Here is a 26,044-nt window from a genome sequence, read left to right on the forward strand (position 1 = left end):
GTTTTGGAGAAACCCGACAGACCAGAGTATCAAATTCATCTACAATAGTTTAAAAATATCTTCTGTAAAACAATTATGATGCTTCTGCACTACAGCTGCCTCTCCTTTAAGCTGTTCTTTATAACTTTTTATGACTGTGTGTGTGTGTGTGTGGTGGTTGTCATAGCATATCTCCCTTGCGTGTAGCCAGTCGTAGGTAGGATGGAGTGATGATATTAAATCATCGTATTAGAGGGATTGGGAAGAAGACTAAATAGAACACTGGTATGATATTTTTCGCCTAAAACTAATCATCACACATCACTTCTTACACCCTAAACAGACTTACTTGTTTTGATATTGCACGTAACTCCTCCCATAACTCGCTGATTGGACGAGAGATTATGACGTACATATATCACGTGGTCGCGTTTACTTCAATTAACCAATTGAATATGGGTAATTATTTTCTTCTCAATTTCAGCCATTCACATTCAAAGTTCAAATTATCTTCACTTCATATTTGTTGTGACGCGTCAGTCTGGTGTTTTATCCCATCGAGGCTGTGGGTGCGAGTCGTGTCATAACAAACTAGCTTATCTCTGGGAGTAAGTGGGGAAGGAACACTAACTTCAAGGAGGAATGACGGTCTCTTATAAAGCATACAAATGTGCATCATAGTTGATTAGAAAGTTCATGTGATTGTGAGGTTTTGTCAAGTACCACAGAAAATTGGCGCAGTTGTTTTCCAATGTGACTGTATTCTATAAAGGATATCAAGACCATCTTGTTGGTTTCTGAAATAGGCAAGTTTGAAAGAAAAAGTAAGTACTGCCAAGGAAATAAAATACCTGATGTGTGGGTGTTTGGATGCATTGGCAGTCAAAAATGTAGCTTGTAGCCCCGATCTGTGACAATCTACATTGGTGCCAATCATCTGGGAACATATGAAACTATGAAATGTGAAATGTCGTTACAAACTGTCAGTGGGCAACACATTGTTGTCCACCTGTATGAGGATCTGCAGGTGTCTGGTCATAACGTCCCCATGTCAACATAACGTCTCCTGCTCGGAATAGTGCTAAATATAATCTAGTAATTTTAATCTTTAGCTTATCTGTTAGTTTTTTTCATATACCTCACTGATAGCAATATTGAGTGACAATGAACTTTGAAGTTTTACATATATTTACTTTCTTTTTTCAATTCGAAACAAACTTTTCTTATCGTCCCTACGTCGAAACGTCCCTTGGTCTGAAGAAAGTTGTATATTAAGGGCATATATTTAACTTGTTCGTCTTTTTATATACATTGAGTGAGTGAGAGTGAAAACTAAAATGTTGTTTACATGTCAGTCTATTTTCTCCCCGATCAAAATAACTTAACGCTCAATCATCAAAACGTCCCTGGGCCAGAATAAAAGTATTCAATGTTTTTCATACTCTGTTAGAAGCATTATTTAGGGTGTTATGGTGAAATGTGAATTTCTATATTTCAATTATTTTTCCTTAATCGGACATAATTCCATGACCTCTATTGAGAAGAAAAAAAAAGAATGTCCTAGTTTTCTCATCTAACCTAGCCTAACCAACTGAGCAACTCTGACAATCTTGACAGTCTCAAAGTGATGGAACTTTTCGAAAGCGATTTATTTTACACATAGTAATTTACAACAGTTGTTTATGTATATGTTCTTTCAACATTGAACGTCGTCTGGTAAAAATTTGGAATATCTGAAGTTTGAGGGACGTTTCTTAATTATGTTTTAATTTGTCAAAATTTTATTTCTTTTAGTGGTATTATTGAATAACTAAAAGCGAATTTTGAATGGCTATATTGCATGACACTTTTCAGTGATGAAATAGAAAAACGGTAACGCCCTCGAGTTCAAACGTCTGGTAAAAGTTAGTGATTTTTTGTCATTATGATGTATTTTGCATTTACACTGCATTTTTTCATATCTACATGTAACGGTCTCATATTTCCTTAATGCACCATACACAGCTTAAAATCTTAGCTCTGAAAAGGGACCCGAAATAATAATCAGAAAATTATTATTATAGTCATAATTGCACCAGTAAAGTATTATTAATCTCTGAATTATTGTTCCAAATAATTTTGTATGTTGCAAATTGGTTCTGTCTTACCTCTGACGACCTAACCTAATTCAGCCAATTTGGACATTGGACAGGGATGACCCAAAAATTTATAAAACAATGTTTTATTTAAAAACAATTAAATTTTGTACATCCCCTTGTCAAGACATATACCCACCTTTCATCCATTTGTTTGCCTTTTAACTCTGCTCCTTGGTGAAGGGTCATCCCTGACCTCGCCCACTGCCTAGCTTAGAAACAATATAGTTAAACTGAGCACCTCCTGAGAGAGGACCGGGAACCGAAGCATGTGTATCCCCACCGCTTCATTACATGGTGACCCGGTCTACACCTTCGACCGCTTAGAAGTACTTTGATTTATGTATTTTATTTTATGCATTTATTTATGTATTTTGTTTGTTATTTACATTATTATATTTATTATTTATTATTGTATTATTAATATGATTTTTTTTCCGCATCCGACCAAGATATGGATCAAAAGGTCTCCTGTCGGTATGCTCCGCCTTTGTAATCATTTGAAAACCCTTTGGGCTTCTTCAATCATCTCTCGTTTTAGCGGACCTCTATTTGACGGATATCGGAAGCAACGGACAAAATCTGTTGCGGCCAACTCTGTAAAGAATTTGTCATACTGGACTTCCACGGGCTTAGAGAAGTCTAGGTTTCTGATATCAAGGTTGAATTGTAGTTATTCAAGTGAAGATAGGATGTGGGAGGGAAAATAACCCAATGACCCCATAAGTCCCACGTACTGCGGACGGAGTTGTGGTAGCACTGAACACGAGCCTGTTAAAACAATTGTATCATAGTGTATATATACAGTGTACAGGTAGATTATACCATCAAATTGGGTGTTGTGCTTGATTAAGAATACAGTACTGTATTATTCCTCGTAATGTAGTAGTAGATGTTAGCCACTGCAGTCATAATGTCGATAACTGCGGACAATCGGCATTAACGGACTGATCCTCCCCCACACACACTTTTTTTTGCCCGTTAAAACAAGGGATGATTGTGTGTGTGTGTATGTGAGTGGGAATAGGAAACGCTGTGTCTTAGTGTGAGATTATCAAAGATTAGTTTTGTAATGTGCTTAAAAAATCTGCCAATCTAGTCAGGAATATACTCGGACCAAGACTCCTGCGTTTCCTATTCCCTTTCACGTCAACCTGTCAGGATGCCTTAACATATTTGCGTACATTTCATATTGTGATCAAATATCGTGTGGCCGAATGTGTATATATGTGAACAAATAAATTCACGATGAAAATAAATAACTAATTTGCTATTAAATTTCACTTTGGAGTGAATGATATATATCTTTTTTTCAACATATTGTAAATTTCCTACTTTGTGGAGTTATGCCCTGCAACCAAATATTATTACGTTGTTCCGAACCCTCGTAATAGTCATGCATCTTTTCGAAATTCCATTCTCCCTTGCTTTCCTGATATTCATTGAACAAAATATTTCATTTACTATACGTCAAATGCCAAAAGCCTGTACAGAACGGAGACCTTGCAACAGGCGATTTACCCAATAAACATGACTATATACCAAGGTCTAAATATACAGGTCGGACCGTTTACATTCTGCGCAGCTTCTGACGTCATTTGGCTGAGTCCATTTTCTCTTTGTGATACACTGAAGAAAACTGAAACGCCAAGGAAGACAGGAACTATAATATTTTATATATTATATATTCATATATATAGACAGGAACTATAATATTTTATATATATTTATATATATATTTTATATAATATTTGTCAGAATATAACTAATTGCGTGGAGCAGTGCGAGCGAAGGCGACGTCATTTTCGAACGACGGACCAGCTTCAACTGACAGCTATAGGACCCGCTAACCCCACTTTGAACAGCCAGGTGACGTTCACGGGCCCGCTGCGCCAACTCCCTCGAAATTCGGTCGGAAGTGGTTAGACCTTATATTCTTAGATCTTGCTATATACATCACAGAAAGATCCCACTGTCGAAGTGAAAGAAAAACTAGGTAAACAAAGTAGGTTTCGGTTACCAATTGCAGACATTTTCACTTAAGTATTTTGCTACAGTCGGCTGCCGAAATATAGTGTCCATTTTCCATTCTTTTTTCTTTCACTCCGACAGTGGGATTTTTTTTTTTTTTTTTTTTTTTTTTTAGTACAAATGTGCTTTATATGTCAGAGTAAAGGCGGGACATCACTAGCGTAGTTCCCCTTCCTGCAAAAACTAGGTAAATACACACACACACACACACTCGTGGGCGGGGAGTTGGGTGTGTGTGTGCGTGTAAGGTCACAGCACTATAGATCGGTCATATATGAGCTCAGCTCTCTTACGGGAGGGAAATAGCTGTCGATCACGAGTCCAACACGTGATTCAATGTCATGGTGAATCACACACAGACACACACACATATATGTGTGTGTATATATATATATATATATATATATACATATATATATTCATATATATATTCATATATATATCTATACTGTCTGTATATATATATATATATATATATATATATATATATATAAATGGATAAGTAAAATATGAACAAACAGAATTCACTTGAAAATAAAGAGGGTTTGATTTATTTACACTGCAAAATGACAAATTTAATATTAATATATTCCGACTACAAATATTCCAGAAAGTCGGGCACATGGGTATATTCTGTACATAAACACATTAAATTATTATATGTATATTAGCGTTCTAAAGTACCAATCGCTCTGTGATAAGATTAGGGAGTATAACAGCCCTTCGTAGTTGAAATAAAATGTACATTATTTATCCAGGGGTAGGATTAGGGAGTGGAACAGCCCTTCGTAGTTGAAATAAAATGTACATTATTTATCCACGGGTAAGATTAAGGAGCAGCAGAGCATGGCAGTATCCTGCACGACGGAGTAGTGGTAAACATTGCCTTCCGGCAAGGTCCTAACGCGGTTTGAATAGCCAAATAAGAAGGAGGCAGCTACAGTCAGCTCTCCCAAAAACCAACGCTCATCTATAGCACTCCCACCTCGCAATACGTTCCTTTGGGCAAGGTTAAGAAAAAAAATAATAACAAATAAACACTCCTATCCTTTCCCAGAAAATCGAAAATGTCGACATTGGTAACACTGATGTAATTACCCAGGTCTACCAACTTGATCCACGCAGAAGTGGCCTATTTAGAATGTGGTCATCGAATACTTCATTGTTATTTTTTAATATACATAAATTATTTAAGTTTTGCTTATTCAATTATCACATCTTCACTTTGACATTTTTAACAATTCACAGTATGTTCTCATTGAATGAACCACTATATTATGTATGATAATGCTTATTTAATTAATTATGTCTGGGGAATTGGGAGGTTTCACGATCGGGTTCGAATCCCGCCTAGGGCTGAAATAATTGCAGTATCGCCGCACTGCGAGTCGATACTCCAACTCTCGTGGGCGGAGAGAGAGAGAGAGAGAGAGTGTGTGTGTGCGTGTAAGGTCATAGTATTACCCAAGGTCTAGATATACAGGTCAGACCGTTTGAATTCTTGTGCGCAGCTTCTGACGTCATTTGGCTGAGTCCATTTTCTCTTTGTGAAACACTGAAGAAAACTGTGAAACGCCAAGGAAGACAGGAACTATAATATTTTATATATTATATATTCATATATATAGACAGGAACTATAATATTTTATATATATATATTATATAATATTTGTCAGAATATAACTAATTGCGTGGAGCGGTGCGAGCGAAGGCAACGTCTTTCCTATACGCTGCACCAGCTTCAACTGACAGCTATAGGACCCGCCAACCCCACTTTGAACAGCCAGGTGACGTTCACGGGCCCGCTGCGCCAACTCCCTCGAAATTCGGTCGGAAGTGGTTAGACCTTATATTCTTAGATCTTGGTATTACCCATAGATCGGTCATATATGAACTATCTTCCGGGAGGATAATAGCTGTTGATCACGAGTCCAACATGTGATTCAAGACCATGGTGAAACACACGAGTCCAACACGTGATCCAAGACCATGGTGAATTATACATGCACGCACACAGAAGCTGGAATAATACATGAACTCAAATCTAAATATGGCGATTAGAAATTAGTACAGACAAAGCTGAAACCTTACATGAATTTGAAGCTCAGTATGAGAATTTAGAAGACGGTATAGTTAGGTAAATACGCAAATCCCCTTGCTGAAGGGTTGGGAGGGGCATTAACGGTTTTAGTATCGACTGAAAACCGTTGGAATCGTGGTCGACAGCTATTACCTTCCCGTTGACTCGGTGGCGGATCCAAGATAAAATAAATAAATAAATAAAAGTATGTAAAATAAATAGATAAAAATAGGGCTAACCTGAATTTTGTAAGTATAGATGACACTTTTAAACTAGTGTACTCTGTAGCACGAATACGATTTTGAACATAAATTGAAGTATATGTTCTCACTTGATTTAGTTTCTTTCAAAATATTGGGCAAGAGTAATACTTAATCTTACGTTTTTGAAGATTTACCCTCAATAATGTGTTGATTATCCCTGCAATTATTCTCACTGAAGTATTTTATCAAATGTTGGAAAAAAAATGCCATTGTATTACTTGTTACTGCCACGTACGCGAGGCAGGTTATTCGACTTCTGCAATGAAGTAACTTTTTTTTTGTGGGGGGCCAACTGTGGATCTGCCACTGCTATGGATAATGGTGTAAATTTTGTGTGTGTTTGTGTATATGTAGTACACAGGAGCAATGCTAGTAAGATATATCTTTTTCCACAATTATCATGTCTAAATTAAAATTCTTTGTGTGTGTGATCTTGTAGTAGGCTATACAGGAAAGGAGCAGTTGGACGTGGGATCTTCTCTGACTCCTTTTATCATACCTAAATTAAAATTCTTCGTGCGTGTGTGTTGAACTAATTACAGTTTACAAGAAAGGAACTATGCTCGTGAAGCCCCGTCTTCTTCCACCATGTTTAGTTTCTAACAGTAAACTTGTTTATGGTTTCAGCAAGTTTGCAAACCAGGACGTGAATGCCAGTGTATAAGTGTGTGTGTGTGACACGAAAGTTAAGTTTAGGTGGGTAGGACGAGAATGGGAGGTGAGGAACTACACGGGCGTGTGTATACAGTTAGTTGAGTAAAGATTTGACACACTACCCCCAGGGAATGGGTGATCATCGTTTCCGGTACGTGAGGATATCAGGTCTCTCTCTCTCTCTCTCTCTCTCTCTCTCTCTCTCTCTCTCTCTCTCTCTCTCTCTCTCTCTCTCTCTCTCTCTCTCTCTCTCCTCTCTCTCTCTCTCCTCTCTCTCTCTCTCTCTCTCTCTCTCTCTCTCTCTCTCTCTCTCTCTCTCTCTCTCTCTCTCTCTCTCTTCTCTGGGTCTCAACCTTGCGACATTCAGGAACAGCTAAGGAGGCGGTGTCCACGTTATGCCACTGTTGGGAGTGGCGGTACCTGGAGATTAGGAAGGGAGGGTACCCACGACTTTAGACAGCACCAGGGGAAGGACGTGCCTTCGGAAAGGGATGCGATGAAGTGCCGCACTATTTCTTCTGAGCCGAGTGTCAGGCTGAGGCCTAGTCAGTGGCTCAGCAGCACTCCAGCAGATAGTGGTGGAGGCGGTTTTGTTTCCCGTCCCCTCAAAGGTTGCATTGTTCATGATTGTCTCTCCCTACGTGTAACACTTGCCACCCACACCTACAGTATATCCAAGGCGGATTGTGTGGAAAATAGATTCTGCCCCTCTACCAAGAGGCGGATGGATGGCCTCGTGCTTAGTAACGAGGTAGTACCACCATGCTGAGGCCGAAGTAGCTATAAGGCTACTGTGGTCAGCCCAGGCCATCAGTCCGGGATTCTTCATGGTGACTCCCTTGATCTTTGTGATCGTGGGCACCAGGGACAGCGTGATCCTGCTGAGCTTGGTCGCTGCCTTGGCAGCAGCATCCTAGATAGTGTTCTTTGGAATTCCAATATGACTGGGGATCCAGTGAAACCTTGCAGACCTCTTCTGCCGGTGCAAAAGGTTTAGCGAGTGCCGGGTTGACGTCGTTAAGTAGACGCCATCCGTTGTATTTCCCGATCGGATGACGTCAGTAACAATCTTTTGAGTTTTTGTGGATCACGACTGCCCCACGCCCAGCAGAAAAGGCGTGGTCCAGGGTTTTCGAGGTGACGGCAAGCACCGTCCGTATAGCGAAGCTGCCGTCACTCATTCTCCATGGCGTGGTCACACCATCGGTGGCTACGAAGACCGCACCACACCTTCCTGTGAGGTCCACAGTGGTCATTGTAGTACGATGAGCTTCCGGTGGTGGGGAGGGGGGCGGGTCGGGGGTTATGGCCTCGAGGACCATGAGCCGCAACCGTGCAGGGTCGCAGTTGGCTTCCCTCCTGGTGAGGTGGAAAAGTTGCAAACTGGCGCAAGGAGATTGCCCCGGGGGAGGGTGGAGATAACCTGGATGAGGTCTGTTCAGAGCTTTGCGTCGAACTAGTTACCGAACTCCAAAGGAGATTGGATGCATCACATAGGCCTTCCAGGAGTGACCGGTGGGGTCTCCCTCGACGTCCAGGACATAAAATAGGGAGGCTTTAACATTCCTCTTCCTATGGGCGATCAGAAGTTGGACGAGAAGGCAGGAAGAAAGCCTCTCCGCTCGTGGGCGAAAGGAGGTAATTCCATCCTCCTGTCCAAGATTCCCCACACGGGTCTATGGATGGGGACGCAGTGATGGTGCGGAGAGCTTGTTTTTGGAGGACCTCGAGCTTGTCCCACGATCTGAGGAAGATGAGGGCCACGGCGGCATAGCCCACTGCCGAACGTACCACTGGAATATAGTCCTGTGCATCCGGAGGACCTTGTGCCCTGGATCAAGCCTGGGACATCGTCATGGCTCTGAGTAGATATGATTTCGTCTTCGTGGCTTCACGGAAGTTCGTGGGCTCCGGAGCGAAGGAGAGCCTGGTGTCGATACAGATGCCCAAGTATTGATAGAATCGGTGGGTACGTCGCCTTGAAGAGAGAGTGGGGCGTTGTATCAGCGTCCTCAGACTCATTGTTCGCGTCTGCCATTCACGCTCATTCTCGTCCTACCGAATTGCACATCTAAGCGTCACTGTCACACGAGGGTTCAATTTTAGGCCAGAGTCAAATGCAAATTTACAACCATAAACTATAAACGTAGAAAAAAAAAGACCGCGATCAGTTTGTGTGTTCAAACAATCAAATCAGCCGTTCTGAGTCCACTGCTGAACAAAGGCCTCCTTCATAGCATTCTATGATTCACACGACCGCGCCAACCTCTGCCACGTCACTCCTCCAAACTTCTCAATCTCGTCTCTCCATCTTATGTCTGGTCTCCCTCTTCCACGCTTCCTATCTCGCAGCGTCCACTAATACACTTGCTCCATCGCTCATCAGTCGTTCGCGCAAACTTACCTGCCCAATTCCACTTCTCTTTCACCGCCTCCACAATATCTTTCACTCTAATCTGCTCTCACACCCAACTTGCTCTCTTTCGGTCTCTCAGCATTATTCCCATCATTGATCTCTCCATTCTCCTCTGTGCCGTCCTTAGCTTTGTTTCCATCGCCTTCGTCAGTTTCTAAGTATTACATTTAGGTAAACAAGTGCACGCACGACTGTTTGATGCAGTTGTTATCGCGTGTGCGCGCATGTGTATTTAGTACTCGATAAATGAGCTACGCTTTCCAGGTTCTGTCTCCATCAATGAAATTGTTTTTTCACGTGTGCCCATAACCCCGTGACGTCATTCTATCCCATACCAAGATACATTCTCTAGTAGAAAATTACTCTCATTTTCTTTAGTGAGAGGTACAATCTTTACTCATATGGTTTTGTGAGTGTATGTGTGATTCACTATAGTCTTGGATCAATTGCTGGACTCGTGATCGACGATTGAAAGCTTAGTATTCTTACATTATCCAGACATTTAGACACATGGCATTTGATAAGAAATTAGTAGATACAGTTGGTTACGATGGGAAATATATGTATGAATATATCGCTGTAAGAAGATGCATATATTGTGATCACTGCCAGTGATCCTCTTCAACGTGGATATGAATATGGACTGTCTAAAAAGGACCATCATCTCTCGCAGGATCGATTTTGTGGGAGGTGAAGAGCGGTATGTTAGAAAACGAAGGATATTGGTGTGACAAAGCGGATATTGCCAATAAGCGCTTTGGGTGTGGTCAGGGAGACCCGCGTTGGTGTTCGGTTCTCGAGGTACTTTGTGGATTTTTTCTTGGGGTATTTATTAACCTAAATATCAACCAACAAAGTTAGGAAAGAGGTCGGAGGCCGAATCGTTGGGACAGACAGAAAAATTTATTTTCAGAGAAGACACAGTAGGAGAGAAAGTTAGAAATTAAATAAATTTCAGTAGGTGTTTTTGCGTGTTTTCGTTTCTTGTTTGCGGTGTGCTTGTGTGTGTGTCACAAGAGTTGTGAGTTTATATACTAATCGGGAGATACATTGTGGGGACGTGGAGAGGTAAGCATGATAACACGTCCTTATTGTGCGAAATATTGTGGCGACGTCAGATCTAGGGGAACATCTTTGCGTACAAGTGTGTGTGTACAAAATTCACAAGGCACACGTGAATCACAAATATGCAGAATCCACTAGAAAGAGACACACTGAGTCCAAGCGCTTTCGTGATATATAATGTGAGTATATCACGAAGCGCTCGGATTCCGTTTTTCCTCTTCCTAGTTGGATTCTGCACATAAGTGTATATATATATAGATATATATATATATATATATATATATATATATATACATTTATATATATACACACATATATATACATATCTATATATATATATATATATATATATACATATATATATATATATATATATATATACGGGTCCACATTTAACGGATTTCGGAGACAACGGACAAAATCCGCTTTTCCTCTTTGTGGTTACATATCAATAGACCCATACTAGTACAAGACATGCAACGGTACAGCATTTCTTCCTAAAGAGATTTATGGGAGGGAGTGAGGACCATTATTTGATATTGTGAAGAAATCATTATCATTATTATTATTATTATTATTATTATTATTATCATCATCATCAATATTATTATCATCATCAATAAGATATAGGATGTAAACTTGTCAATAAAATTACACACTTCACAAATTATACTTTGGGCTTAATATTGTTTCGCTTCTTTGATAGGTTGGCGAGGTGATGGCAGACCCACGACATGATCCAGATCAGGTAATTTTTTTTTTTTTTCTTTTTCTCTTCTCACATTATCAGTGCTAGTCCAATGTCTCTCTCCAGAGAGATGTATGGAAGTGACTGAGGACAGTTATTTGCTATTGTGAAGAAAGTTATTTTTATAATTATTAGCAAGACATAAGATGTATAAATCTATATCCTGATAAACCTGTCAAGAAGATTGGGCTCACCATTGTTTTTCTCCTTTTATAGGTTGGCGAAGTGATAGCAGAACCACAAAATGAACCAAATCAGGTAATTCTCTCTCTCTCTCTCTCTCTCTCTCTCTCTCTCTCTCTCTCTCTCACTCTTTTTCTCTCAGTGCTAGTCCAATATTACCTTCCAGAGAGATTTATGGGAGGGACAGGACTATTGTTTGCTCTTGTGAACATTGGCAACAGTTATTACAGTATTATTACACTTCATTTGACTGTGTTAGAGTTTAGAGTCTACTCATGTAGGAAATGTGATACTTTTGTACAATTGCTGTCCCTCCTTTATAATAACTGTTCCCTTGAACCTGTCCTGTACTACTTGTATGTCTAGGAAATTACATGGCACACACACTGCACACTGGACTTACTATTGTTTTGTTTCTATTATAGGTTGAAGAGGTGGCTGCAGAACCACAAAATGACGCAGATAAGGTAATATTTTTCAGTGCTATTCCAACAGTTCTTTTCAAGGAGATTTATGGTAGACTGAGGACTGTTTCTTGCTATTAAAAGTTTCCAGTCAATGAACCAAACATTAGTTATCATAGTATTATTGCACATTATTCATCTATGTCAAAGTACTCATAAAGGGACGATGATATCTATTAACTATTGCTGGCCCACCTTTAAGGAAACTATGCATCACACACAATTTTTTTTTTTTTTTTTTTTTTTTCCAATACTACTCCAACATTTCTTTCCTGAGAGATTGAAGTATGTTGATTGCTTTTATGGGTTTCCAGTCAGTGAACTTAGGGATTAATTATCACATTATTATTAAACATTACTCATCTATGTTAAAGAACTCTTAATGGGATGATGATAATTTTGTATTATTGCTACCCCATCATTCCATCATTAAGGAAATCACAAAGCACACATTTGTCTTTGGACTTACCATTGTTTTTTTTCTTTTATAGGTTGGGGAGGTGATTGCAAAACCACAAAGTGACCCAGATAAGGTAATGTTGATTTCTTCTTCTTCTTCTGTTTCTGCTTCTTCTTCTTTACTTCTTCACCTTCTTCTTCTTCTTCTCTACTTCTTCTTCTTCTTCTTCTTCTTCTTCTTCTTCTTCTTCTTCTTCTTCTTCTTCTTCTTCTTCTTCTTCTTCTTCTTCTTCATCTTCTTCTTCTTCTTCTTCTTCTTCTTCTTCTTCTTCTTCTTCTTTGTCTTTGTCTTCTTCCTCTTCGTCTTTGTCTTCTTCCTCTTCTTCCTCTTCTTCATCTTCTTCTTCCTCTTCGTCTTTGTCTTCTTCCTCTTCTTCTTCTTCTTCTTCATCTTCTTCTTCGTCTTTGTCTTCTTCCTCTTCTTCTTCTTCTTCTTCTTCTTCATCTTTACTTCTTCTTCTTATTATTCTTTACTTCTCCTTCATCTTTTTCTTCTTCTCCTTCTCCTTCTCCTCCCCTCCTCTCTTGGGAGAGACTGAGGATTGCTTGCTATGTTAAAGTACTCATAAAGAGATGATAATACTTTTGTAATTTTGCTGTCTCACCGATAAATGAATTACACAGCACACACATTTGTATTTGGACTTATTATTGTTTTATTTCTTTTATAGGTTGAGGAGGTGATACCAGAACCACAAAATGACCAAGAACAGGTAATATTCTTTTTTAGTTCTTGTCCAACAGTTGTTCTTAGAGAGATTCATGGGAAGGACTGAGGACTTTAGTTTGCTATTGTGGGTTTCCAATCAGTGAACTTAGGCATTGATTATTACAGTATTATTACTGCACATATTTTTATCAATATTTGAGTTTAAAGTCTTAGATTATAAGTTGATGATAATATTTTTGCATTACTGCTGTCCTTCCTTTAAATTGTTCCCTGGAACCTGTCCTTTACCACTGTTATGTCTATGAAACCATGGAACACACACACTGTACATATTTGTATTTGTACTTTATATTGTTTTGTTTCTGTTATAGGTTAAGGAGGTGACTGCAGAACCACAAAATGACACAGATCAGGTATTGTTTTTTTTTCAGTGCTATTCCAGAAGTTCTTTCTAGAGATATTTATGGGAAGGACTGAGGACTGTTGCTTGCTATTATGGGTTTCCAGTCACTGAGCCTAAACATTAGTTATTACAATGTTATTGCATATTATTCATCTATGTTAATGAATTCAGAAAGTGATGATGATACTTTTGTACTATTGTTGTCCCACCTTTAAGGAAATTACACAGCACACACAGACACACATTTGTCTTTAGACTTACTATTGTTTTGTTTCTTTTATAGGTTGGGGAGGTGACTGCAAAACCACAAAATGACACAGATCAGGTGATATATATATTTTAACAGTACTACTCCAATATTTCTTTCTTGAGCAACTTATGGGAGGGACTGAAGTCTGTTGCTTACTATTATGAGTTTCCAGTCAGTGAACCTAGGGATTAGTTATCACAATATTATTGCACATTGTTCATCTATGTTAAAGAATTCATAAAGAGATGATGATACTTTTGTATTATTGCTGTATTGCCTTTAAGGATTACACATCACACATTAAAGGGATGATGATACTTTTGTACTATTGCTGTCCCACCTATAAGGAAATTACACAGCACACGCAGTACACACATTTGTCATTGGATTTACCATTTTTTTTTTTTTTTTTTTTTTTCATTGTTTCTTTTATAGGTTGAGGAGGTGATGACAGAAGCACAAAATAACCCAGATGAGGTAATGTTCTTTTTCAATTCTTGTCCAACAGTTGTATCTAGAGAGATTTATGGGAGGAATTGAGGACTTTAATTTGCTATTGTGGGTTTCCAATCAGTTAACATAGGCAACAATTATTACAGTATTATTACCATACACATTTTTATCAGTGTTTGAGTTTAAAGTCTCAGATTATAAATGGATGATAATATTTTTGCATTACTGCTGTCCTTCCTTTAAATTGTTCCCTGGAACCTGTCCTTTACCACTTTTATGTCTATGAAATCATGGAACACACACATTGTACATATTTGTATTTGTATGCTTCTGTTATAGGTTAAGGAGGTGACTGCAGAACCACAAAATGACCCAGATCAGGTAATTTTTTTTCAGTGCTATTCCAACAGTTCTTTCAAAAGGTATTTATGGGAGGGACTGAGGACTGTTGCTTGCTATTATGGGTTTCCAGTACTGAGCCTAAACATTAGTTATTACAATGTTATTGCACATTATTCATCTATGTTAATGAATTCAGAAAGGGATGATGATACTTTTGTACTATTGTTGTCCCACCTTTAAGGAAATTACACAGCACACAAAGACACACATTTGTCTTTAGACTTACTATTGTTTTGTTTCTTTTATAGGTTGGGGAGGTGACTGCAAAACCACAAAATGACACAGATCAGGTAATATATATATTTTTTCAGTACTACTCCAACATTTCTTTCTTGAGCAACTTATGGGAGGGATTGAAGTTTGTTGTTTACTATTGTGGGTTTCCAGTCAGTGACCCTAGGGATTAGTTATCACAATATTATTGCACATTGTTCATCTATGTTAAAGAACATAAAAAGAGATGATGATACTTTTGTATTCTTGTTGTATTGCCTTTAAGGATTACACATCACACACAAAAGGGATGATGGTAATTTTGTACTATTGCTGTCCCACCTATAAGGAAATTACACAGCAAACACAGTGCACACATTTGTCTTTGGATTTACCATAATTTGTTTCTTTTATAGGTTGAAGAGGTGATAGCAGAAGCACAAAATGACCCAGATGAGGTAATATTCTTTTTCAATTCTTGTCCAACAGTTGTATCTAGAGAGATTTATGGGAGGAATTGAGGACTTTAATTTGCTATTGTGGGTTTCCAATCAGTTAACTTAGGCAGCGATTATTACAGTATTATTACCATACACATTTTTATCAGTGAGTTTAAAGTCTCAGATTATAAATGGATAATAATATTTTAGCATTACTGCTGTCCTTCCTTTAAATTGTTCCCTGGAACCTGTCCTTTGCCACTTTTATGTCTATGAAATGGAACACACACATTGTACAAATTTGTATTTGTATGCTTCTGTTATAGGTAAAGGAGGTGACTGCAGAACCACAAAATGACCCAGATCAGGTAATTTTTTTCAGTGCTATTCCAACAGTTCTTTCAAAAGGTATTTATGGGAGGGACTGAGGACTGTTGCTTGCTATTATGGGTTTCCAGTCAGTGAACCTAAGCATTGATTACTACAATGTTACTGCATATTATTCATTTATGTTAAAAGAACTCATAAAGGGATGATGATATTTTTGTCCTATTGCAATCCCACCTTTAAGGAAATTACATGGTGCACACATTATACATATTTGTCTTTAGACTTACTATTGTTTTGTTTCTTTTATAGGTTAGGGAGGTGATTGCAAAACCAGAGAATGACCCAGATCAGGTAATGTTGACTATTTTATCAGTACTACTCTAACATTTCCTTCCTTAGAAAATTATAGGAGGGACTAGTCTGTTGCTTACTGTTACGGGTTTCCAGTCAGTGAATCTAAGGATTAATTATCACAATAATATTTCAAAATATATTTGTGTTAAAGAACTCATAAAAGGATGATGATACTTTTGTATTATTGCTGCCTCAACATTAAGGAAATTACACACCACACACAGTGCACACATTTGTCCTTGGACTTACTATTATCTTCCTTCTTTTATAGGTTGGGGAGGTGATTGCAAAATCAGAAAATGACCCAGAACAGGTAATGTTGATTTTTTTTTTTTCATATATGTATTTATTTATTTATTTATTTTATTTTTTTATTTATTCATTCTTTTAAGTGGCTCATTCCTGGTGAAACAAAACCCCAACATGAATCACTATTTCTGTAATGCCCCAGGTGTAATGCCCTGGTAAAAGCCAGTAGAAATTTTTGGATAAAGTAATGTAAATGTAAAAGGTATCACTTACAAAACACTGCACTTCATTTATGATATCTAATTTGTCAGTATCTATGTATTTTTTATATTGTTAATAGTATTTTCATTCAATGGGTGAAATTTTTTGTTTTATCTTTGCAGCTCAATATCTCATTGACAGTATTTTTGTCACATTTATGCTTATAACTCATAAATTTCTCACTCTATATAAATGATTTTGTGTTCATACAATACTTATCTTTTTTTTATATATATATATAAATCATCTTGTTGAATTATGTCTCCAAGGGTAAAACTATAGCTTTTAGCAATACAATTATGCAAACTTTTTTTTATGAAAATTGGGTATTCGCACGGAGTAACAAGTTAAAAAGATAATCTTTATCAGAGTTTCTAGTTTCTTAAAAAATCAACAGATCATAGTTTCTATTAGTTACTAAGATATAAGAAAAATAAAAGATCAAATTATTTAAAAAAGATGATTTATTTATCTATTTATTTTTATTTTTATATATTTTTAATTTTTCAATTAATTTTCATTAAGGTTGGCACAGATCAGTTTTACACTGTCTACCATTTACAGATTTTGAAAAAATTATTTATCTATGTATTTTTATTTTTATATATTTTAAATTTTTCAATGGATTTTCATAAAGGTTGGCACAGGTCAGTTTGATGCTGTACCATTTATAGAAAAAAAAGATGAGTCTTGCTTAATTATTTCGATATACGTGTACTGATGTCCTTAAAGTACTCATGAAGGGATGATGATACTTTTGTACTATTGCTGTTCCACCTATAAGAAAATTAGACAGCACACTCAGTGCACACATTTGATGACTTACTATTGTTTTGGGGTCACCGATTTAATGAAGCGGCCTTGCTGTGGATGTGCTGTGTCTTGTGACACTGCCTCTGACCCAGGGCAGTGGACAAGATGCAGGGATGACCCGTCATCCAGGAGGTGCCAAGATAAGAGGGAGGGTAGAGGGTGGAGTGGAGTGGAGTGTATTAGGAATGGAATGGGTGGGAATGGTTTTTATGCCTTTTTCTTTTTGGCTACCTCCCTTGTAAGGGGGAAAAAGCCTTTGGTATATGTATGTACTATTGTTTTGTTTCATTTGTAGGTTGAGGAGGTGACAGTGGAACTACAAAAAGACCCAGACCAGGTAATATTCTTTTTCAGTTCTTGTCCAACAATTGTATGTAGAGGGACTGAGGATTTTTTTTTTTTTTTTACTTTTTCTCTATTGTGGGTTTCCAATCAGTGAACTTAGGCAACTATTATTACAGTATTATTACCATACACATTTTTCATCATTGTTTAAGTTTAAAGTCTCAAATCATACTGCTGTCCTTCCTTTTAATTGTCTCCAGAAACCTATCCCTTACCATTTTTATATCTAGGAAACCATCGAACACACACACACAGCACACATTTATATTTGTACTTACTATTGTTTTACTACTTTTATAGGTTGTGGAAGTAATTGCAGAACCACAAAATGACCCAGATCAGGTAATATTTTTTCAGTACTATTCCAACATTTCTTTCAAGAGAATCTTATGGGTGGGACTGAGAACTGTTCTTTGTTAATGGGGATTTCCAGTCAGTGAACTAAGGCAACAGTTATTATTATTTTTATTATTATTACAAATCATTCATCTGTGATAGAGTTTAAGTCTCTAATCACAAAGGGATGATGATACTTTTGCACAGTTAATGTTCAGCCTTTAAGCTGTTCCTTGGAACATGTCCTATACCACTTATATAATTATGCCACTTCCAAATCCTCCTGAGGTGGTTGTGATGGTGGTGGTGGCGATGTTGGGGGAGAACGCTGCCACCATGTATTTAAGTCCATTCAGTGTTTTTATGTGTTGTAGAATGCAGCTAAATGGAACAGTCATGGTACTAGAGATCATCCACAATGTTTTTTTTCCTACAAAAAGTCATGTGTAAGAGGGTATAATAAGTCTCCAACCAGAATTCTAATTATTAGTTCATTATATGTATGTGAATATGGTATATGTAATGATATTGGGGGTGAGGATATCTCAATGGTTCACCTTTAAGACACTCCTGTGGAGGTGATCTTTCTTGTTGCATTGCTTCTGATGCAAGCAGTGGACAGGGGACCTGGATGTCTCTTCATCCAAAAGGAGTTAAGATAGAAGAGACAACAAATGGGTGAAGGATAGGTGTAGTTTTGACTAGGCCAACCCTCTTATAGGAAGGAAAAGGCTTGTTGGTGTATTAATGTATTATTATTATGGAACTGTATGATAACCTGTAGTCAATACTTTAGGAACATAGAGCAGCATTCCTTGCTGTTTATTTTCAAATCTCATCATAACCATCATATCTATCTGGAGGTGTAGAAAGGGTGGGCACATAGCATCAGAACCAGGCCCAAGATCGCTATAAACTTAAACTGAATTTCCAACACTTTTTAACAGAAGAGCTGACAACTGGTGATTGCTTTCCCCCACATATCTGGTAACACACAAATAGATCCACACTAGTACAAGAAATACAAGAGTCCAGTTATTCCTTAAGAGATTTATGGGAGGGACTGAGGATCATTGCTTACTATTGTGAAGAAATAGTTATTATTGTGATTATCAGAAAAATAATGGATGTGTAAGTCTATATCCTGTAAAACTTGTCAAGAAAATTACACAACACGCACACTTCACACATTTGTCTTTGGACTTACTATTGTTTTGCTTCTTTTATAGGTTGGGGAGATAATGACAGAACCACAAATTCACCCAGATCAGGTAAAGTTGATTTTTATTTTTATTTATTTATTTATTTTTATTTATTTATTTATTTTTTTTTTTCCTCCTGAAAAAGTTATGGGAGGGACTGAAGATTGTTGCTTGCTATTGTAGGTTTCCAATCAATAAACTTTGGCAATAATTATTACAGCAGTATTATACATTATTCATCTCTGTTAAAGTTTGAATTTTGTACTCATAAAGGGATAATGATATATAGTATTGCTATCCCACCTTTAAGCTGTTTCCTGGAATCTCCTTTACTATTTCTATGCCTAGGAATTGACACAACACACACAATGCCTATATTTGTCTACTTTTCCTTCTCATTCAAGTAGCCCACTCCAAGCACCCCGCCACCCTCCATCCCCACCTTCTCCATCCATCCCCCACTCTCAACCCACCTTCCATCAAAAAAATTATCTGACACCCCCATTCTTTCCCCCAAGAACATGCACATCCAAAATTCTTCCTATTCTCCTGGTTATCACTATATAATCCATTAAAGCCGTATCTAACATCCTTCCCCCCACCACTCTCCCATGTGTACAGTTGGGCAGTTTATACTGTACTGTATACAATAATTTCTTGGTACTGTAAATTGTTCAAGTTTTTTAGTTCACTGATATGTCAACCTCAGAAAAGCTTATTAAATATTGAAGTCGGTACATACATACATATACCAAAGGTTTTTTTCCCCTTACAAGGGAGGTAGTCAAAAAACAAAGGCATAGAAACCACTCCCACCCATTCCATCCACTACATACTCCACTCCCCTCTACCCTCTTCCCTCCCTCATATCTTGGCACCTCCTGGATGATGGGTCTTCCTTGCATCTTGTCCACTGCCCTGAACTTATAAAAACATAGAAAAGGAATTAATGAATTGAAAGGCAGTATCAACATGCTGTACCAGGTGAATCCAAGCCACTTCACTGCATTCAAGCGTTGGAATAGGTTTGGTAAACTTACATGTCTACATTGTAAAGATAGAATTATAAACCAGTGTACAAGTGGTCAGTATGGCCTACATGTTGCTAAACCACCCACAAAACATCTTGGTAAGGCAGGGGAAAATGTTTATACATTTTTTTTTTCTAAAAAAAAATTCTGCTTTAAGCTTGGAGTGCATCCTTGACATATGAGCATCCTTGATGCCAGCAAATAGAGTGCACAACACACACACTGCACAGATTTGAATTTGGAATTAACACCATTTGTTTCTTTTGTAGGTTGAGGTAGAACCACAAAATGGCCCAGATCAGGTAATGTTTGATATTTTTACAATTTTAGTCCAACATTGCTTTCCAGATAGCTTTATGGGAGGGACTGAAGACTGTTGTTTGCAATTATGGATTTCCAATAGTTATTTGTGGCTTTCTCTAGATCTAAACAAACACACAGTCCACCCAGCCCTCTCTTTTTTAGCACATCAACTGCTTAAGTAAAAGGTAGAGGGTGTAGTTAAGGAAGTTATAGATGAATGAATGAATGAATGAGAAAAGGTGACAGGACAGGGTTCTCCACATCATCACAGAACACAAGAGAAAACCAGTGCTTGTCAGATAACAATTGAAGATAGGCCAAACAGGAATTTTGGTTCTAAAGGATAGAAAGGGAAATAGGCATAATTGGGGTAAAGAGTGCTATATATTTTGTATTGATATTACTCACATGCATGTATTTATACACTTGAATATACCATTTACAAGGTGTCAGGACTTATTGAAGCAAATTTTGTGTACAGGTGTTAGAGGCAACATCCCTGAAAACTTGTGTGGCAGATGGAAGAGTTCAGTTACAAATTACTGAAGAAGGTCCAAATGCAGATTCAACTTTTTCAGTTTACACCATGCTCAGGCATAAAGCAGAGGTGTTTGGAAAACATCCTGCATTGGCTGTCAAGCGTGATGGGGAATGGAAGTAAGTAATCTGTGTATTTATGGGCAATAATACTTTCTTACTTTTCCTTTTATGTTATAAAACCAGAACCAGATGTAAAACAAATAAGAATAGTAAAAGAGGAAATTGGTAGTATGTTTGGAGGACAAAAGATGGATGTGTTACTACTGAGTGAAACTAGATTGAAAGGGAAAGTTGAGTTTAACTACTTCGGTACGATGATGCCTACGTAGGTGTCATGAAGCAGAAGTGGGTACATGAGGATGCCAGTGTCAGTGTCTTGATTATATATATATATATATATTTATATATATATATATATATATTTTTTTTTTTTGTAGTACATAATTTAACCCCAGATTTTGTGAACTGGTTTGATCACATTTACTGTGTTTATTATTACTCTGAGTAAAAGAGAATGAATAATACAACAGTGTCTCTATATTTTATAATGTGAGTAGTGTGATGCATTGTACCTATGGCAGCCTATGCTGTGCACGAGAATTTGATTCATACTGAAGTGGTTAAGTATTAAAGGGTGGTAGGTCAGGTGTTGGGAATGGAGTGATGGCAAGGAAAGAAAGGAGTAGCTCTATTGGTAAATGGTGAGGTGCTAAAAGTATGATATCATGTACTGATTTGGTAAAAACAACATTCATGCAGACACTCATGCTCTTTGTGGCACCACTATCAATAATGAGGAGTTGTTGGAACTACATGGCTAACTCTGGCATCCTTGGGTAATGAGACTTGCTCATTTTGTCAGAGTAAGGAACATTCCTTGTTCCACTGAAGGAGTGAGAAGGGTTTGTACTTAATGTCATGTTTGCATTTGGCTGAATCATTTCTACAAAGACCTCCTTTGCTCTCCCCATCACCTTTCCTTCTCTTCCTCTCCCTTCCTCCCCCTTTTCCATCCCTTCTCCTCACACCCTTTCCTCACATCCTTTCCCTTTCTATCTCTCATCTCTTCTCCCCTCCCCTTTTTCCCATTCTATTATTACATAACCCCCATGTTAAGGATTTTGGTATCATGCAGGTATTGGACATATAAAGACTACTTTGAGGAGTCATGTACAGTTGCGAAGGCCCTCATTAAGCTGGGATTGGAAAGATTCCATGGTGTCTGCATCATGGGTTTTAACAGTCCAGAATGGATGATTGCTAATTTTGGTAAGATTTATCTTCTTAAAAAAAGAAAAAAAGAAAAAAAAAAAAATAATAATAATATATAAACAATATATAAAAATAATATTACCCTACTTTTATATATCTATTGCCCCAGGTCTCTTGCAGGACACCCATGACATCTAAATCCTTCAGCAGCCTCTGGACAGGCCCAGATGTCACTCAAGGAAGAATGGATGTGTTGTATGGTGATAATAAGCATGGGGAAGTGTTGGATGAGGTGTTAAGAGCCCTCTGTGTGAAGATTGCCTCTTGGATACTTTGATTCTGTAGCCAGACTTATTCTGTGTTGATACTCCTTTTTGAGCTGGATAGTGTCATGTATGTAAATGAACTAGTGCAATTCTTGCCTCTCTAAGAATGGATTTCTCTGCAGTGCTGATGTCTGGGACTTTGGTGGAATATTGAGTTTGGTGGTCAGTTTTGAAGAGCTTGTTTTATGACCTGGGTGTGAATGTGTTTGTATATCAATATACTGTGTGGCACAGGTGATAAGTTATTTGCTGTTTGTAAAATGCTGGTGTGTTTTATTTTATTTATTTATTTTGCATTCTGTTGGGGGCAAATGTGGCAGGAAAGGGAGGAGAGGAGGTGGAGGTAGCATGTAGATTGAGAGAAGCAAGTAAATGCCTGGGGGGATTTAAAAGTGTAATGAGAAATAGACATTTGGGAATGGATGCTAAGAGGAAATTGTATGAAGAGGTGATTGTGCTGACAGCACTGTATGGTGCAGATACATGTAATATAAGAGAGGAAGAGAGAAAGAGTTTAAATGTGTTTGAGATTAAATGTCTGAGAAGTATCGTAGGGGTTACTAGGCTGGATAGAGTGAGAAATCAGGAGGTGAGGAGAAAAGCTGGAGTTGAAAAGGAGAGGGGAGATGGTTTGGACACATGGTAAGAATGAGTGAAGAAAGATTAGTAAAAGAAGTGTGAAAGGCAGAAGTGGAAGGAGTGAACTTGAAGGGGTGACCAAAGATGAGATGGATGGGGTAAAAGGGGCATTGAGAAAGAGGGGGATGTCTGTTGAGGAAGGAAGGGAGAAGACAGAAGATAGGGGTGAGTGGAGAATGGTTGTGTATGGATGATGCTGTGATGCATTGAAGGGAGGGGATGGGGGATGGTTAGGGAGTTATGTGTGAATGATATTTTGATGCAGCGAGCTTAAAATAAATGCAAAGTATTGGAAATGTGCACTAGCTAAGGAAGACCATCATTGAACTGTTCCTGGGGAAATGAATCCATAGCAAAACAAAAGATGAGAAAGACCAGGGAGTGATGATAAAAGACATGTCACTTGCTTAAGATTGTGGGAGAGATGCATGGATTGCTGCAGAATTTGAAGATGGGTTTTCACTACATAGGTGAAGAGATGAAAATAATTATAATAACTGTTGCCTTGAGTTTCAATGAGTGGAAAAGCTGCAACCCAACATGTAACCATCACACACTTCATCTTACACTATCCAACCCTAACTGTACATGCAAAAGAACACAATATTTCTTCCTTGAGTGACTTATGGGCCAATCCAGTTGCTGTTGCTGGTTAGAGGTCTGCAATAGAGACCTAGGGCATTGGATTGATTAATTGACCTTCAGGGCTGTGGGTTTAATGCAAGAGAGATTCAAGATTACTGATTGATATATGGATTTTATTAAAACAACTAAAAAAAAATTGTAACCTATTAACTGAAGGGAGAACTGTTATTCTAGGATGTATTTTTGCTGGTGGTATGTGTGCTGGGATATACACCACCAACTCCCCAGAAGCTTGTCGTCATATTGCTGAGAACTGCAGAGCTCAAATAATCTTTGTGGAAGACACTGTTTGTCTTAAAAAAATTCTTGCTGTAAAACAATTTCTTCCTGAGGTGAAGGTAAGTTTGAAGCTGTAATACACAATACTGTCATCTCTGATTTGGAATGAAGTGGTGTTGGAAAAAGATTAAGGATATTTGTAAAAGAAATATTATTAGATTATTATCTAAACATCGTTCATGTTATAAGTATACTAGTTTTCTTTTAGTTGTATGCTAGTAATTTAGATTACTTTGTAAATAATTTTTGTTATTATTCATAGGCTATTGTACAGTGGAAAGGCATCACAGGAGCTCCAGGTGTTATGTCCTGGGCTGAATTACTTGCTGTTGGAAAAGCTGAAAAACCACAGGGATTGGAAAAACGCCTTAGTCTTGCCGCAGTCAATCAGTGTTGCACACTCATTTACACCTCAGGTGAGAAAATATGAATAATTTGAACAATCAACCTTTTGTTGATATAAAAGAAATATTTGTTTATTTACTTTTAGTACCTGTAGTGGCCTTGCTGTGGATGTACTGTGTTGTGTTACATTGATTCTTATCCAGGGCAGTGGGAGGGATGCAGGGATGACCCATCATCCATGAGGAGCTAAGATGAGAGGGAGGAAAGGGTGGTGGATGGGAGTGGAATGGGTGGGAGTGGGTACATGCCTTTTGACTTGGCTACCTCCCTTGTTAGGGGGAAAAATCCTTGGTATATTGATAGTACCTGTATGTGCAGGGCAGAGATGGATGCTCTTGGTGCATTTATTCCTATACATTTGTAAAATTTTCACTTGATTATAATTTGAGTTGAAGCTTGGATCAATAACCGATACATGCTTGTTGTGATTCAATGAAATGTTTCAGAAAAATTCATCTTTCACTTCAGGATCCAACAGGTTTACTCCAGTGCTTCTTTATATGGCAACCACACTCCCCATTCCTTTCAAATGATTTATAGAAGAGACAAGAAAATATTTTTAAAATCTAACATTTCTTCATTCATAACCATTCCTATCTTTTGCACTTTCTTCCTTGCTTGAGATACATTCCTCATGCATCCAGTGCCCCCTTGACGCCATCCATCCACCTCATTTTTAGGATTTCCATGTAGGTAGACTCCATAGATGCTAGAGGTTATAGGCATGGGAGAAGAGGAATGACCATTTACAATATCAGTTACAGAATGTTCAGAATAAAAATCAGAAATGAGAAGATGACCAAGAGTTGGACAGAAATGTTTGGTGATGTCCAGTAGAACATTCTTTACAGAAATTGTACTAGTAGTCAGTGACAGGCCATTAGTTACCTTCATTCGCCTTTGGGGCCTCTTTTATGCACTTTCTGTCATTGGCTCTCTAACTTGCACTTGTTGGCTGTGGGAAGTAAGTGGTCAGCCACAAGGTACTGTAGCATACTATTGAAACAGCAATTTTTAACATGTGTTATCTTAAAAGGGAGGGATGAAATAGTATTTGGGACTTTAGTGGGGAGAGTGTCAGGCACGATGAGCAGGAAAAGGAGGGAAGGAGTGGTTCTGTTGGTTAGTGATGAGATACGAAAGTGTGTGGTGGAGTAGAGGGAAGTGTCTTTGAGTGGGTGAAGGTGAATTTGGGATGAAAGAGATGGGCTTTTTTGTGTGCATACAGTCCTGGTAATGAGGAAAGTGAAGAGGGAGACTTTCTGGAGTGATTTAAATGAGTGTTTAGAGAGTTTTGAATGGAAGGGATCTCACTATTAGAGGAGGAAATTAGCCAATAGATTAAGTAAGAGGGAGGTTTAGGGTGTCAAGTAAGAATTAAATTAGATGTATTAGAAATGTATTTAGAAAGGGAGTTGATGACAGCAAACAGTGTTTAAGAAGAGAGTTAGGCATAAGAATGCCTG

The 26,044-nt window shown here is 37.9% G+C and overlaps 1 protein-coding gene across 10 annotated transcripts in view; it reads left to right on the top strand.

Annotated features, from left to right (window-relative positions):
• Window positions 1-516: 516 nt before the first annotated feature.
• Window positions 517-26,044, top strand: part of bgm (acyl-CoA synthetase bubblegum family member 1) — a 41,460-nt gene continuing 15,932 nt past the window's right edge. The window contains exons 1-23 of one of the 10 annotated variants that reach the window (XM_076201454.1): window positions 517-548; window positions 11,330-11,371; window positions 11,588-11,629; window positions 11,980-12,021; window positions 12,510-12,551; window positions 13,149-13,190; window positions 13,519-13,560; window positions 13,834-13,875; window positions 14,236-14,277; window positions 14,593-14,634; window positions 14,904-14,945; window positions 15,285-15,326; window positions 15,635-15,676; window positions 15,948-15,989; window positions 16,264-16,305; window positions 17,611-17,652; window positions 17,961-18,002; window positions 19,226-19,267; window positions 20,499-20,531; window positions 21,014-21,189; window positions 22,208-22,341; window positions 24,069-24,232; window positions 24,436-24,589. In XM_076201454.1, coding sequence (XP_076057569.1) covers window positions 11,342-11,371; window positions 11,588-11,629; window positions 11,980-12,021; window positions 12,510-12,551; window positions 13,149-13,190; window positions 13,519-13,560; window positions 13,834-13,875; window positions 14,236-14,277; window positions 14,593-14,634; window positions 14,904-14,945; window positions 15,285-15,326; window positions 15,635-15,676; window positions 15,948-15,989; window positions 16,264-16,305; window positions 17,611-17,652; window positions 17,961-18,002; window positions 19,226-19,267; window positions 20,499-20,531; window positions 21,014-21,189; window positions 22,208-22,341; window positions 24,069-24,232; window positions 24,436-24,589 — 1,363 coding nt within the window. In that variant the 5' untranslated portion in view covers window positions 517-548; window positions 11,330-11,341. The other 9 variants (XM_076201455.1, XM_076201452.1, XM_076201453.1 and 6 more) reach the window with 9 other exon arrangements.

This window comes from Oratosquilla oratoria, chromosome 18 (assembly GCF_046742065.1).
Source record: "Oratosquilla oratoria isolate Oo_2021 chromosome 18, ASM4674206v1, whole genome shotgun sequence".
Lineage (NCBI taxonomy): Eukaryota > Metazoa > Arthropoda > Malacostraca > Stomatopoda > Squillidae > Oratosquilla > Oratosquilla oratoria.